Source organism: Narcine bancroftii, chromosome 3 (assembly GCF_036971445.1).
Source record: "Narcine bancroftii isolate sNarBan1 chromosome 3, sNarBan1.hap1, whole genome shotgun sequence".
NCBI lineage: Eukaryota > Metazoa > Chordata > Chondrichthyes > Torpediniformes > Narcinidae > Narcine > Narcine bancroftii.
The window spans coordinates 186,072,677-186,087,406 of NC_091471.1; the positions used below are offsets into that span (position 1 = coordinate 186,072,677).

Genomic DNA, 14,730 nt, shown 5'->3' on the forward strand with positions numbered 1-14,730 from the left:
TTATCTCCATGCTAGTTAGTTTAATGTCAGTAGTTAGGAATAATGCTAGATGCTATTATTAAGGATGAAATAGTGGGACACCTGGATTGAAACGATTCCATCAGGCAAATACAACATGAATTCAGGAAGGGCAGGTCCTGTTTGACAAATTTACTGGAATTCTTTGAGGATAGAACAAAAGCAGTGGATAGAGGGGAAGGTGGATGTTATTTACTTGGATTTCCAGAAGGTGTTCAATAACGTGCTGCATAAAAGGCTCATCCATAAAACAAGCCCCAGGGAGTTGGGGTAATGCAGCAGCAAGTTGGGATAAATGAGTGTTATGCTGGTTGGCAATCGCTGGTGAGCAGAGTGCTGCAGGGCCAGTGCTGTTCGTGATATATACATTGACAATTTGGAAGAGGGAACTGAATGTAGCATATCTCAATTTGCTGGTGGCATTAAATTGAGTGGAAAAGCAAATTGTTCAGAGGATGTAGAGGAGTGTCAGCAGAGAAATATAGGTTAAGTAAATGGATGAAAGTCTGGCAGATAGAGTATAATGCAGGTAAATAAGAGGTCATCCTCTTTAGAAAGAAAAATAGATCAGACTATAATTTAAATGCAGGAAGATTGCATCATACTGTTGTGCAGAGGGACTTGGGAGTGCTTGTGCAAAGATTTGCAAAAGGTTGGTTATCAAGAAGACAAATGGAACATCAAACTTCATTGCTAGAGGAATTGAATTGAAAAGCAGGGAGGTTCTGCTGCAACTGTACAGGATACTGGTGAGGCTGCACCTGAAGAATTGCAAGCAGCTTGTGTCCCCTTACTTGAGAAAAAACATATTGGCTTTGGAAGAGGTGCCAATGAGGTTCACCAGATCAATTCCAGAGATGAGGGGTTAGCTTATGAGAAGAGAATGAGACACCTGGGCCTATCTGTACATGCTGGAATTCAAAAAATAAGATGGGATCATATAGAAACATATAAAATTGTGAAATGGATAGATTCTATAGAGGCATGAAAGTTCTCCACCCAGGGAAATACCGAGGCTCTCACTGGAAAGTTAAAATACAGATAGATAGATTTTGCAAAATAGGGGAATTAAGGTTTCTAGGGAATGGCAGGCAGTCTATAGTCATGACAGTCATGATCTTATTAAACAACAGAGTTGGATTGACAGGCCAAACTTTCCACATCTGCTGCACCAATGTAAAAAAACAACATTCTTGTACATTTGTGGAGGAAGAAAGGTAGGCACAGGAGGAGAGGAGGGGGGTGCAGGAGGAGGAGGATGGGAGTAAGCACAGGAGGACGAGGAGGGAGGGGCTCAGCTGGAGGAGGAAGAGGGGGTGGGGTGGAGGAGGGGAGGGGTGGGAAGGGGTGGAGGAGGGGAGGGGGTGGGGAGGGGGGGTGGAGGAGGGGAGGGGGTGGGGAGGGGGGGCGCAGATGGAAGAAAAGGAGGAGGGGAGGGAGGGAGGGAGGGGTGCAGGAGAAGAGGAGGGGAGGAGGAGGGAAGGGGGAGGAGGGGGGAGGAGGGGGGAGGAGGGGGGAGGAGGGGGAAGGAGGGGAGGAGGGGGAAGGAGGGGAGGAGGAGAGGAGGGAAGATGGGGAGGGGGGAGGAGGAGAGGAGGGAAGATGGGGAGGGGGGAGGAGGAGAGGAGGGAAGGAGGGGGGAGGAGGAGAGGAGGGAAGGAGGCGGCGGAGGGGGCGCGCGGGAGGCGGCGGAGGGGGCGCGCGGGAGGCGGCGGAGGGGGCGCGCGGGAGGCGGCGGAGGGGGCGCGCGGGAGGCGGCGGAGGGGGCGCGCGGGAGGCGGCGGAGGGGGCGCGCGGGAGGCGGCGGAGGGGGCGCGCGGGAGGCGGCGGAGGGGGCGCGCGGGAGGCGGCGGAGGGGGGCGCGCGGGAGGCGGCGGAGGGGGCGCGCGGGAGGCGGCGGAGGGGGCGCGCGGGAGGCGGCGGAGGGGGCGCGCGGGAGGCGGCGGAGGGGGCGCGCGGGAGGCGGCGGAGGGGGCGCGCGGGAGGCGGCGGAGGGGGCGCGCGGGAGGCGGCGGAGGGGGCGCGCGGGAGGCGGCGGAGGGGGCGCGCGGGAGGCGGCGGAGGGGGCGCGCGGGAGGCGGCGGAGGGGGGCGCGCGGGAGGCGGCGGAGGGGGGCGCGCGGGAGGAGGAGGGGGGCGCGCGGGAGGAGGAGGGGGGCGCGCGGGAGGAGGAGGGGGGCGCGCGGGAGGAGGCGGAGGGGTGCGCGCGGGAGGAGGAGGAAGGGGGCGCGCAGGAGAAGGAGTAGGAGGGTGCGCGCAGGAGGAGGAGGGGGCGCGCAGGAGGAGGAGGGGGCGCGCAGGAGGAGGAGGGGGCGCGCAGGAGGAGGAGGAGGGGGCGCGCAGGAGGAGGAGGAGGGGGCGCGCAGGAGGAGGAGGAGGGGGCGCGCAGGAGGAGGAGGAGGGGGCGCGCAGGAGGAGGAGGAGGGGGCGCGCAGGAGGAGGAGGAGGGGGCGCGCAGGAGGAGGAGGAGGGGGCGCGCAGGAGGAGGAAGAAGGGGGCGAGCAGGAGGAGGAGGGGGCGCGTAGGTTGAGGAGGGGGCGCGCAGGAGGAGGAGGGGGCGCGCAGGAGGAGGAGGGGGCGCGCAGGAGGAGGAGGGGGCGCGCAGGAAGAGGAGGAGGAGGGGACGCGCAGGAAGAGGAGGAGGAGGAGGGGACGCGCAGGAGGAGGAGGAGGGGGGCGCGCAGGAGGAGGAGGATGGGGCGCGCAGGAGGAGGAGGAGGGGGCGCGCAGGAGGAGGAGGAGGGGGCGCGCAGGAGGAGGAGGAGGGGGCGCGCAGGAGGAGGAGGATGGGGGCGCGCAGGAGGAGGAGGAGGGGGCGCGCAGGAGGAGGAGGAGGGGGCGCGCAGGAGGAGGAGGAGGGGGCGCGCAGGAGGAGGAGGAGGGGGCGCGCAGGAGGAGGAGGAGGGGGCGCGCAGGAGGAGGAGGAGCGGGCGCGCAGGAGGAGGAGGAGGGGGCGCGCAGGAGGAGGAGGAGGGGGCGCGCAGGAGGAGGAGGGGGCGCGCAGGAGGAGGAGGGGGCGCGCAGGAGGAGGAGGGGGCGCGCAGGAGGAGGAGGGGGCGCGCAGGAGGAGGAGGGGGCGCGCAGGAGGAGGAGGGGGCGCGCAGGAGGAGGAGGGGGCGCGCAGGAGGAGGAGGGGGCGCGCAGGAGGAGGAGGGGGCGCGCAGGAGGAGGAGGGGGCGCGCAGGAGGAGGAGGGGGCGCGCAGGAGGAGGAGGGGGCGCGCAGGAGGAGGAGGAGGGGACGCGCAGGAGGAGGAGGAGGGGACGCGCAGGAGGAGGAGGAGGGGACGCGCAGGAGGAGGAGGAGGGGACGCGCAGGAGGAGGAGGAGGGGACGCGCAGGAGGAGGAGGAGGGGACGCGCAGGAGGAGGAGGAGGGGACGCGCAGGAGGAGGAGGAGGGGACGCGCAGGAGGAGGAGGAGGGGACGCGCAGGAGGAGGAGGAGGGGACGCGCAGGAGGAGGAGGAGGGGACGCGCAGGAGGAGGAGGAGGGGGCGCGCAGGAGGAGGAGGAGGGGGCGCGCAGGAGGAGGAGGAGGGGGCGCGCAGGAGGAGGAGGAGGGGGCGCGCAGGAGGAGGAGGAGGGGGCGGAGGAGGAGGGGGCGCGCAGGAGGAGGAGGAGGGGGCGCGCAGGAGGAGGAAGAGGGGGCGCGCAGGTGGTGGAGGAGGGGGCGCGCAGGAGGAGGAGGAGGGGGCGCGCAGGAGGAGGAGGAGGGGGCGCGCAGGAGGAGGAGGAGGGGGCGCGCAGGAGGAAGAGGAGGGGGCGCGCAGGAGGAAGAGGAGGGGGCGCGCAGGAGCAGGAGGAGGGGGCGCGCAGGAGCAGGAGGAGGGGGCGCGCAGGAGCAGGAGGAGGGGGCGCGCAGGAGCAGGAGGAGGGGGCGCGCAGGAGCAGGAGGACGGGGTGCGCAGGAGGAGGAGGACGGGGCGCGCAGGAGGAGGAGGACGGGGCGCGCACGTGGAGGAGGGGGCGCGCAGGAAGGGGCGCGCAGGAGGAGGAGGGTGGGAAGATGGAGGGTTGTGGAAGGAGGGGGTGCAAAGGGGTACAGGGGATAAGGGGTGAGCAAATGGATGGAGGGAGGTGAGGAGATTGGGACTGACAAATCTCCAGGTGAGGAATAAACCTAACGTTTCCGAGCCCGCATTCAGGAGCCGAAAGAAAGGCCTCCCTCCGTTCTGCCGTCAGGCAGCACTCACAGTATGTGGATGCCGGCGGGTTCCCGATTTCCGCGCACACTGACGCCCCAACACCCACACGCTCTGCGACTGCAGCTGCTGTCAGACTGCACGAACAGTGACAGCGGCGCGCATGCGCCTTCTCGTTCACTGCCGTCGTCTGACAGGGCGCATGTGCAAACATTGCCTTCGGGGTGGAAGTTGTCATGGGTCGTTCTCTGGGAACTGATGAGTTTGACGTGCGACTAGTAAACCGTTGTACGGTGCGTTATTTATGAGCCGATGAGCATTTTGGGCGAGATTTTGTACCTCGACCCTCGGATGTCCCTCGGCAGTGTCTGTGCAAAGACCCTCTCTCGCCCACAGGCACACCTGGACTGGGTGCCCTGAGGTTCTGGTATCCATGTGGTGGTGTGGACGTGGTAGGTGACTAGTTTCTGTTAAAGTCATCAAATATATGGTTCCAGTTGTACCCCTAGTTGACATCCAACTACAATCCTACCAAAGTTGCTCCGTGTGTAATTGTATTCTCGACTTCCTCAGAGGCAGACCCCAATCGGATTTGATTGGCAACATCACCTCCTTGCTGACCAGGGTCACCTCAAAGCTGGATATGTGTACATTTGCAAATTATATCATCATTGTTGTCCAAATAATTATTTGTTATATCCACAGATTTTTAAAATTTTAGACATGCAACACGGTAACAGTACCTTCTGTCCACAAGTCTGTGCAGCCCAAATACCTCAATTACAAAATCCATACATTTTCAAGGGTGGGAGAAAACCAGAGCATCTGGAGGAAACTCACACAGACACAAGAAGGACATGCAAACTCCTTGAAGATAGCGGCATAGCGCCAGGTTCGAACCTGATTCGCTGGCATTGCAATACTATTGCACTCTCTGCTATGAAAACTGTGCCACCCAAAGACGGAGAAAAACTTAGTTTTGCTTAATATAACAGACAGCTTTCAAAAATGATAGTCTAGTAAAAATACTAGAGGAACTAAATCAACAGTTCTCGTACCATCCATAGGAGGTAAAAGCCCCTTTCACACTTGCATCTTATCTCAGGAATTAATGGCCACTTGGCTGTATAAGGGTCAACTGTGAAACTAAATTAGTCTTAACGTTGGCATGAAATGACATCGGGGATAGACTGCCTTGACCATGCAGATTAGCCAAGTGTGAAACTGAGAATTGCTTTCTTGGAAAGAAATGATGCAAGTTTTTGCATGAGTGCAGGAACGTGAAGGAAAAAAAAGATAAAATGAAGGTATAAACTTTTCCGTGGGAAAGTCGCAGCAGGAGAGGGAGAGAGAGAGAAAAGTGCTAGCAATAGCGGACAATTTATAAACAGTGTGGGAAAGGTGGTAGCGCAATCGCACACAATTTATAAAGACTGGTAAAAAGCATTGGCAGATCTGCCCTCCCAGAATTCCATGCGGCAGATAAACCCCTCCGTGAATGCAGCCATCCATACAACCCTTTTTCTGCTGCACAGATTTCTGGGAGGCAAGTCCGCCATTGCTTTTTCCCAGTCTTTATTTCCTGCATTAATTTAACCATAAATTTGGCCACTTTATTCTTTTTACTAGTCTTTTGTCCAGTTTTATCCAACATTGGATCCAAATTAAGGTTAAAATCCCCTCCTATCAATATATTTCCTTGTGTATCTACAATCTTCAAAAAAATATCTTGCATAAACTTTTGATCCTCCTTATTAGGTTCATATATATTGAGCAAATTCCAAAATTCTGAATATATCTGACACTTTATCATTACATACCTCCCTGCTGGATCTATTATTTCCTCCTCTATTTTGATTGGTACATTTTTATTAATTAATATAGCTACACCTCTAGCTTTTTAATTATATGATGCTGCTGCTATGTGCCCTACCCAGTCCCTCTTTAATTTGTTATGTTCCACTTCAGTTAGATGCGTTTCCTGCACAAATGCTATATGTGTTTTTTTTCTTTTTTTAGTAAATTTAATAGCCTCTTCCTTTTAATTTAGTTATGTATTCCATTAATGTTTATAGTCATATAGTTCAACATGGCCATCTCATATCTTGTTTACACTTCATTTCCTCTTCCTCACCACCACCATCCCCCTTTTCCCCATTTTCATCTCTCAGTTTTCCCTTTTTAAACTCAATGTATAACAACACATTTAAAACATAAAATACTCCAACAACTCCCACATCCAATATCCCCTTAACCCCAAATATCTCCCCCCCCCCTCTCTGAGTTGCCGCTTATCCTTTGCCGGGCAACCACAACTCCCCTTTCCATTTGGATTGCGATCCTGCTCGCAAGCGTCAACTGATTTTGCAGTGACGGTTATTCTCTCCCCCCCCCCAACCTCCCCCAGAAAACACTTTTTTAACACATATCACAAAGTTCTCCCTTTTTCTCCCTTCCTTCCTTCCCTTCTCTTTCCCTTCTTTAGTTCTTTACAAATACATTGTTTTTACATCTTTATATATATTTTATCGCCGTTCTTCATTCTTATTACATCTCTTCATCTCTCCTTCTGTCCTGCAAGCGTTCTGCAAATTCTTGTGCTTCCTCCGGATCTGAGAACAGGCTGTTTTGCTCCCCAGGGATAAATATTTTAAGCACAGCTGCATGTCTTAACATGAATTTATAACCTTTTTTCCATAGGATCGATTTTGCTGTATTAAACTCCTTCCTCTTCCTTAAGAGTTCAAAACTTATATCTGGGTAAAAAAATATTTTTTGACCCTTGTATTCCAATGGTTTATTGTCTTCTCTAATTTTATTCCTTTCCCTCTCCAGTATATTTTCTCGTCATATATCTCAAAAAATTTACTAAAATGGATCTTGGTTTTTGATGTGTCTGTGGTTTTGGAGCTAGTGTTCTGTGTGCCCTTTCTATTTCCATTCTTTCCTGCATTTCTGTCGTTCCCAGGACCTTCAGGATCAATTCTTTTATAAATTCCTTCATATCTGTGCCTTCTTCATCTTCCTTTAGGCCCACTATTTTTATGTTGTTTCGCCTACTATAATTTTCCAACATACCAATTTTCTGAGCTAACAACTCTTGTGTCTCTTTAATTTTTTATGACTTTCTTCCAATTTTCCTCTTAAGCCGTTTACTTCCATTTCTACAGCCATTTCTCATTCTTCCACATTTTCTACTCTTTTCCCTATTTCTGTCATGACTAGTTCTAATCTTTGCATTTTATCTTGTGTTCTTTTCATTTTTCTTTTAATTGCATTAAATTCTAACGACAACCATTCTTTTAATGCTCTCATTTGTTCTTCAAAAAAAGCTTTATGTCCATTTGTTTTACCTTCTATCTCTCTGTGAAGATCTTGGTCTTCTTCTTCCTCTTCTTCTGTGTCTGTGTCTCTTTTAATTTTTCTGATGAGTAGCTTGTCTCACTTTGTTGGGTCTCTTCTTGCTTGGCCTCTTGCTGTTGGTCCTCCTTCTGAGCTGCTCACCCGTTGAGCCTCCTGCTGCTGCTCCTCTTTCCGTTCACCCCATCAACTTTCCTTCTCACCTGGTACTTCTCTCCCTCTCCTGCCGCTTTCCTCATCTTCCAGCTGAGAGCCCTTATGTCGGGCATTCCTCAGCTAGTCATGCCATGGTTGCCTGCTCCTCGGCTGATCCCCCCTCCTGTCAGTGTTTTCCTTTTCCTTAGCCAAACTTTTGTTTGGCTCAGAGAGCCATTTTTGCAGTCCACCGGTCGGGGGGTCGCGACTCCACAGGGCTGACACCAACCTCAGAGATCGGGCGCTCTTCTCTACCACGGCTCCCTGTTCCTTTGTGCAGGTAAGGCCTTCTCCTTTTTTTTCCGGTGTCTTTTCTTCTTTTTTTCCCCATTGATTTTACTTTTTCCTTCTTAGGTGTCATTTTCTTTCTCTTCTCTGCAACTTTATCTTTTATTTCTTATATTTTGTATTTATTGAACTTTGTCTTTTCTTAACTTTTTTTCTTCTTTTCTGGAGAGGGCTGGTTTTACCCTACCGGCCACTACTCCATCACGTGACTCCACCCCATGATCCATAGGGATCATAAGACCTGATGATCTATATTGATCTATAAAACATGACACTGATGAAATATAGGTCTTAAGACATAATGAACTATATTGATTATAAGACGTTACAATCTATATTGATTATAAGTAGACTGTGGTGATATGACTGTATGCACTGACTGGCCCGCGCTCCATGTGTCTCCCTACTTAGCTCCTCCCTTAGTTCTGCCCATGTGACCCCGGGCCATAAAGGTCAAGTTCCCTCTCCTTCCAGCTCATTTTCTTAGCCTGGACCCGGGCCAGCAGTCTCTAGCTCAATAAAGCCTATCATTCCCTTCAGTCTTCTGCCTGTGTCATTATTGGGGCTACCAATAGCGCCCAACAATTTATTGAGCTAGATTTTGAAATTGCTGCATCCCGAACGGCTGGAAGTAGACCCCCAATTTCCGGGTGCATCGATACTCTTCGAACAGTGGGTGAACTGTTTTAACAATTTCCTTGACGCCGCTGTGGAGGTGGTATACTCAGACAAAAAGAAGCTCAAGATCCTTCAGGCACAAGTCGGACAGAAGGCCTATCTGACCATCCAAGGCAGCGCGACCTACACCGAGGCGATGGCTGAGCTGTGGGTGCTATATAAGCCAAAAGTGAACATACTCCCATTATCTGCTGGTGTCCCAGAAACAACAGCCTGGTAAGTCCACTGAAGAGTTCATCCGGTCCCTTGTCACAATGGGAAAAGACTGTTTGGGGGATCTCACGGGCCCACGCACAATATCACTGACCCAGTGCTTGGAAGAGCTGATTAGAGGCACCTGCGTGTCAGGGTTGAAGACTCCTCGAGGAGGACCCGCTCCCTCTCAAAAAGGCTATTGACTTGATCAGAACTCTGGACTCAGCCCAGCGCCACACGGTGTTGATTGCGGGCAGAAGCGGGTCAACTGTGTACATTCCACCACAAGGGTCATCGGCCTTGGACTCAGTGTTAGGCATCAGTGACTGCAGCTGTAATCACGCCGACCGCATTGTCAAGATGCAACTTTGTGGGCTGACCAAGCACGTGAGGCACCTCTGCCTCGCAAAAGGAGCAATGTGCTCGGGCTGTGGAAAGAAGGGCCACTATCAAAAGGTCTGCAGGTTCTGATTGCAGCCTGCGAGCAGCATTGCGTGCGTTCCTGAAGAGCTTCCGACATTGACCGCGTGTGCTGTGAGGGGTGCGCCATCTTATTGGCCACCTCTCCCAACCTCGGCACCTTGGCCTTCTGCTCCAGTTACATAATTTCTGACCACTACGACTCCACTTCCACCTTCTTCTTCATCCGATGCTGCGTAGTCAACATTGAGGTCGCCATCTTGGGCGGGCCTCCCCACCGATGACGATGATGAAGAAAAGTCAGTCCTCGCTTCAGTGACACTGAATCAAGCCAGTCCTCACCCGATCTCAAACTCATTGATGCAGATCGAGGTGAATGGGCATAAAATGAACTGTCTTTTTGATAGCGGCAGTACGGAAAGTTTCGTACACCCCGACGTAGTCCAGAGACTCTCCCTCCCGGTCCGACCCATGACTGTGATGGTTTCAATGGCAGTAAGGGACCAATAGATGAGTACCTGAGGGTATTGTGTAGTGTCGCTGACAGTGGGGGGGGGGGGGGGGCGGGAATGTTAGAACGACTTTGTGTTATTAATTATGCCCTGCCTCTGTGCGCCAATCCTCCTAGGCCTTGACTTTCAGAGTCAGTTTAGGAGTGTGACGATGGCGTTCAGAGGTCCCCAACCACCGTTGACCATCCACAGCCCACAGCATTCAGACAACCATCCCCTGTTACCGTCCTATGGCCCCAGCACCCAATCTCTGGCAGCGTCCAGCAGTCTTGGCACTCGGTCCCCGGCACCGTCCAGCGGTCCCGGCACTCAGTCCCTGGCTACGACCTATGGCCTCACCACCTTAAGGATGCCCCCTCCATCGCTGTTCGCGAACCTCACCCTGGATTGCAAACCCATCGCCACCAAAAGTCGGTGCTATAGTTCGGAGGATATGCAATTTATCTGGGCTGAGGTTCAGCGATTTCTGGCAGAGGGGATCATAGCCCCTAGCACCAGTCCCTGGAGAGCACAGGTCCTCGTGGTCAGAGGGGCGGGCAAGCCCCAGCTGGTAATTGATTACAGTCAAACCATCAACTGCTTCACCCAGCTGGATGTGTACCCGCTTCCCCATATAGGCGACTTAGTCAATAAGGTCACCAAATACAGAATTTTTTTGACTATTGTCCTCAAGTTGGCTTACCACCAACTCCGCCTCCGTCCGAGCAATCAAATCTATACTAGATTCGAAGCCAATGGGAAACTCTTCCATTTCCTGTGGGTACCCTTCGGCATTACTAACGGTGTTTCTGCTTTTCAGAGAGTAATGGACCGGATGTTGGAAGAATATGGGCTGATGGCAATGTTCCCATACCTCGACAATGTCACCATCTGCTGCCATGACCAGCTGAACTGCGACGCAAATCTCGCCAAGTTCTTGCATACGGCCAAGTTACTCACGTACAACAAGGACAAATGCATGTTCAACTCGGAGCGCCTGGCCCTTCTTGGATGCATCGTGGCAAATGGTGTCATTGCCCCTAACCCTGACTGCATGTGACCACTTTAGGAGCTCCCTGTCCCAAACACCCTGAAGGCACTAAAAAGGTGCCTGGGGCTGTTCTTGTACTATGCACAGTGGGTGCCCAACTACGCCGATAAGGCCCAACCCCTAATTTGGTCGACCACTTTTCCATTATCAGCAGGGGCCCAGGCTGCCTTCAACTAAATTCAAGGAGACATCACTAAGGCCCCGATGCATGCCGTGGATGAGTCCGTCCCCTTCCAGGTGGAAAGTGATGTCTTCGACTTCGCACTGGCTGCCACATTAAACCAGGCAGGCAAGTCGGTAGCGTTTTTTCTTGCACTCTTCATGGTCCCGAACTCCAGCACTCCTCCGTCGAATAGGAGGCACAAGCGATCATTGAAGCGGTGTGCCACTTTCGACACTACCTAGCCGGAAAGAGATTTACCCTGTTGACTGACCAGAGGGCAGTGGCCTTCATGTTCATTGCCAAACAATGGGGTAAAATCAAGAATGACAAGATTCTGAGGTGGAGGATTGGGCTATCCACCTACAACTATGACATCTTGTACCAGCCAGGTAAGCTCAACAAGCCCCCGGACGCCCTATCCCGAGGGACGTGTGCCAGTGCACATCTCAACTGTCTCCAGGTCCTGCACAACAGTCTGTGCCACCCCGGAGTTAAGAGGTTGTATCACTTGATCATTATGATCTCTATTGATCAAAAGACATTATGATCATACTTACCTGGCAGAGGAGAATCGGTGGTCATGATGGCCGATCTCCCAGGACGAGGCTATCCCATTGCACTTCGGGTGTGCTGACGCCTGTGATGTCCCCAAATGTGGGATACGCAACTGCAAAATTTGTGGTAGTGGGGGACTGCGTTCGCGCTCTCCCCTACAAAAAAAAATTAAAATTAAAATAATTTTAAAATAAGACATTATGATCTCTATTGGTCATAAGACATTCTTCGGGATTACATTGCATCTCATGATCAATGGGTTTTTAAAATGTTGTTCCCTGACAACAAAGAATGTTTTCAACAATTTTTATTCTCTTCTTTTATAGCACAACACAGGATGATTCCACTTGTTTCCATGCTGGAAGAATATTTAGTAACATCCATGTAAAAGTATCAAATTCTTCAAGAGATAAATTGCCTTTCACAAGTTAGTCATAACAGGTGCCGTAATAATTATCCACTTCACATTGGAACTTCTTTTTCTGTTCAAAAGTAATGTTGGCACTTTTAAGGCAAGCCTTGACTCTTAGAGGGATAAACTTTTCATCAATTCTTTCTTTTACGCAGTCAACTGGTTCCTTTAAGCAATTAAGTTCTTCAATAATGCTGTTTACACTTTTTCTTCAATGTGTGTAATCCTATTGCTAAAGAGATATTGAGTCTGTGAACAAGAAATAAGTAGGCATCGCTTAATGGATGACTGAAAAAGTCAACAACATTTTTTGGGTCATTTTCTTCGGAATTAAAGTCTGACTTCAATGCTTCAAATAAACTGAGGATTCTCTCAACTGTATTTATTAAAGGGTTTTAGAATGCGAGAGAACTGAAGAATGCTGAATGCCAACAAAATCATAAAAATCCTTTCATCGCTCAATTCAAACAGTATAGAAAGGACTTCAGATGTGGTTTAAACAACATTAAGCAGAATATGAGCAGGACGGCCAACACCTTCCATAGAATCATTCATGATTTGCTTTAATTTGAATAGACGTTGTTCATACCTTTACGCAAACGTCCACTCAAATTAGTATTTGCATTATCTCCACCAAAAGCTGTACAATATTTCTCGTTAACTCCTAGCTCAATAAGAGTTTCTCTGTAAAAGCTTGCTATCGTTTCTGAGGGATTTTACTCGCAACAGAAGAAAATTTGCACAAGGAAAAAAAATTTCTGCGTTGTGGTATCCGTGGATATGTCATAAAAAGACAAGGTGTTTATATCTTTGAGAATCTCTGCATTGGTAATATGGAGCTATTACATCTTTCACTATTGCAGTAGATTTCATCCTGGCACTTGAAAATTTGGATGCAATTATGGAATCAGAAACTTTCTGGTAGAAGTATATTCATACAATCATTTAAGCTGAACAACTGATGATGGAAAGCCATTACAACTTCTGTAGCTATTATTTCATCTTCTTTTTCTGTATTTCTCTTAATCAAGAAATTTGTTAACAATTTCTTTTGAAGTTGAGGAAAGCCTACATCTCTTGTGCTTCCTTGTGTGTGTATGCTGCTTTATATCAGACTTCCCGCTATTTTCGATATTGAATGAACAATTGTATACTCTACAAAGAGCTTCAAAACAACTTTTCCCATGTTTAGTAAATGTTCATTCTTCAGAGAATTCATCACGAAATTTACACTTTTGTTTTGACATGTTTGGGTTAAATTACAAAACACAAATGAAAAATATTTTGCTATCTTACCAAAGCAAGAAGTGAAAAAAAAATCAATCCTGGTTATTTCACTGATCCGTCACTAACAACTGCAAATGCATAACTAATGGACTGGTGGCAGCCAGTGACTGCAGCCAACGAATGCACACGTGACACATAGCAATGAAAGGTGTCACATATGCATTCGTTGGCTGCGGTTTCAAACATTATTGCTGTCTTCGTTTGACCTTCTTCAATGTAATAGTGGAGTTATTTAACGTTATAGCTTTAATGAAGTAAAATTCAAGTAGTACAAATAAAATTATTGAAAATTCCAAATCGTACAGTTCTAAACCGCTGAATTTTGCATTTTACTTTTTTGTTAAAATACAGGACATTTAAGGCATCCTGATAAAGTCAAGAAAGGATACAGGATTAAATAATTAAATACAGGACATGTACTGTATATACGGGACACCTGGCAACCCGAGATACGAGTGCTGTTCTGAATGAATACTTTGTATCAGTATTCATCAGGGAGAAGGATAGGGAGTGAGTGGAGGATCACACTGATAGTCTGGAGTATGTGTTTATCAGGAAAGAACCATAGAACAATACAGCAGAGAAACAGGCCCCTTTGGCCCATCCAGTCTGTGCCAAACCATTTTTTTTGCCTAGTCCCATTAACCTATACCCAGTCTATAGCCCTCCATACCTCTCCCATCCATGTACCTGTCCAAATTCCTCTTTAATGTTACAAAAAGAGAAAGTATTAGATAAATTGATGTATATTAAGTTGGAAAAGGTGCAATTAAATCTATCCCATGGTATTTCAGGAACCAAAGGAGGAGATTATTGGGGGACTGTTGTAAATTATTCCATCATCTTCAGCCATGGGTATGGTACCAGAAGACCTGAGGATAGCTACTGTTGGATTCAGATTCAAGAAGGGCCGTAGAATAAGCTGGCAAACATCTGAAAGGCTGGTCAGCCTTCTATCAATAGTTGGGAAACTACTGGACAAAATTCTTGAGGACAGGATTTAAGATTTCTTGGAAAATCAGCAAAGTATTGTGCAACAAAAATCCTGCCCCACAAATCTGATTCTATATTTTGAGGTTACTAAGAAAATTGACAAGAAGGCAAGGCGATGAACAAGTTGTACACATACTTTAGAATGGTTTTGAAAAGGTCCAAATACAGGTCATGTACTGTATATACGGGACACCTGGCAACCCGAGATACGTGTGCTGTTCATTGTTAAAATGGTTATTGTATTAGCAAAAGAACCCTTCTCACTGTGGCACTTATTGTGTGACAATAGACTTCAGCTCAAACATATAAAGTACACCAGGAAAATTCCATGCAGAGTTATAGAGAGAGATCAATGAGTAAGGAGTGTTTGATAGTTCCTGTTAAGTCCTTTGCTTTTTGATAGAGTACTGGAACTGTTAGTTCTGACAGTGTAGAGCAATGGTTCTCCAACTTTATTGGGCTACCATCCCCTTGGCCTCCAGGCC

At 49.8% G+C, this 14,730-nt stretch overlaps 2 protein-coding genes and 1 non-coding gene across 4 annotated transcripts in view; 2 read left to right on the plus strand and 1 right to left on the minus strand.

The window, feature by feature from the left end:
• Window positions 1-4,289, minus strand: part of LOC138756327 (sodium/hydrogen exchanger 9B2-like) — a 189,006-nt gene extending 184,717 nt beyond the window's left edge. Inside the window, exon 1 of the mRNA XM_069922855.1 lies at window positions 4,209-4,289. The gene's annotated coding sequence lies outside the window, so the exon portion shown is untranslated. The remainder of the gene's footprint in view (window positions 1-4,208) is intronic.
• A 96-nt stretch (window positions 4,290-4,385) lies between these two features.
• The window catches only part of bdh2 (3-hydroxybutyrate dehydrogenase, type 2), an 85,085-nt gene continuing 74,740 nt past the window's right edge, over window positions 4,386-14,730 (plus strand). The window contains exon 1 of one of the 2 annotated variants that reach the window (XM_069926086.1): window positions 4,386-4,609. In XM_069926086.1, the coding sequence (XP_069782187.1) occupies window positions 4,591-4,609 (19 nt within the window). In that variant the 5' untranslated portion in view covers window positions 4,386-4,590. The remainder of the gene's footprint in view (window positions 4,610-14,730) is intronic. The other variant, XM_069926084.1, reaches the window with a different exon arrangement.
• LOC138759635 (U1 spliceosomal RNA) lies at window positions 11,548-11,711 on the plus strand. Its single transcript, XR_011354993.1, has one exon. It is a non-coding gene; the product is annotated as a U1 spliceosomal RNA (small nuclear RNA).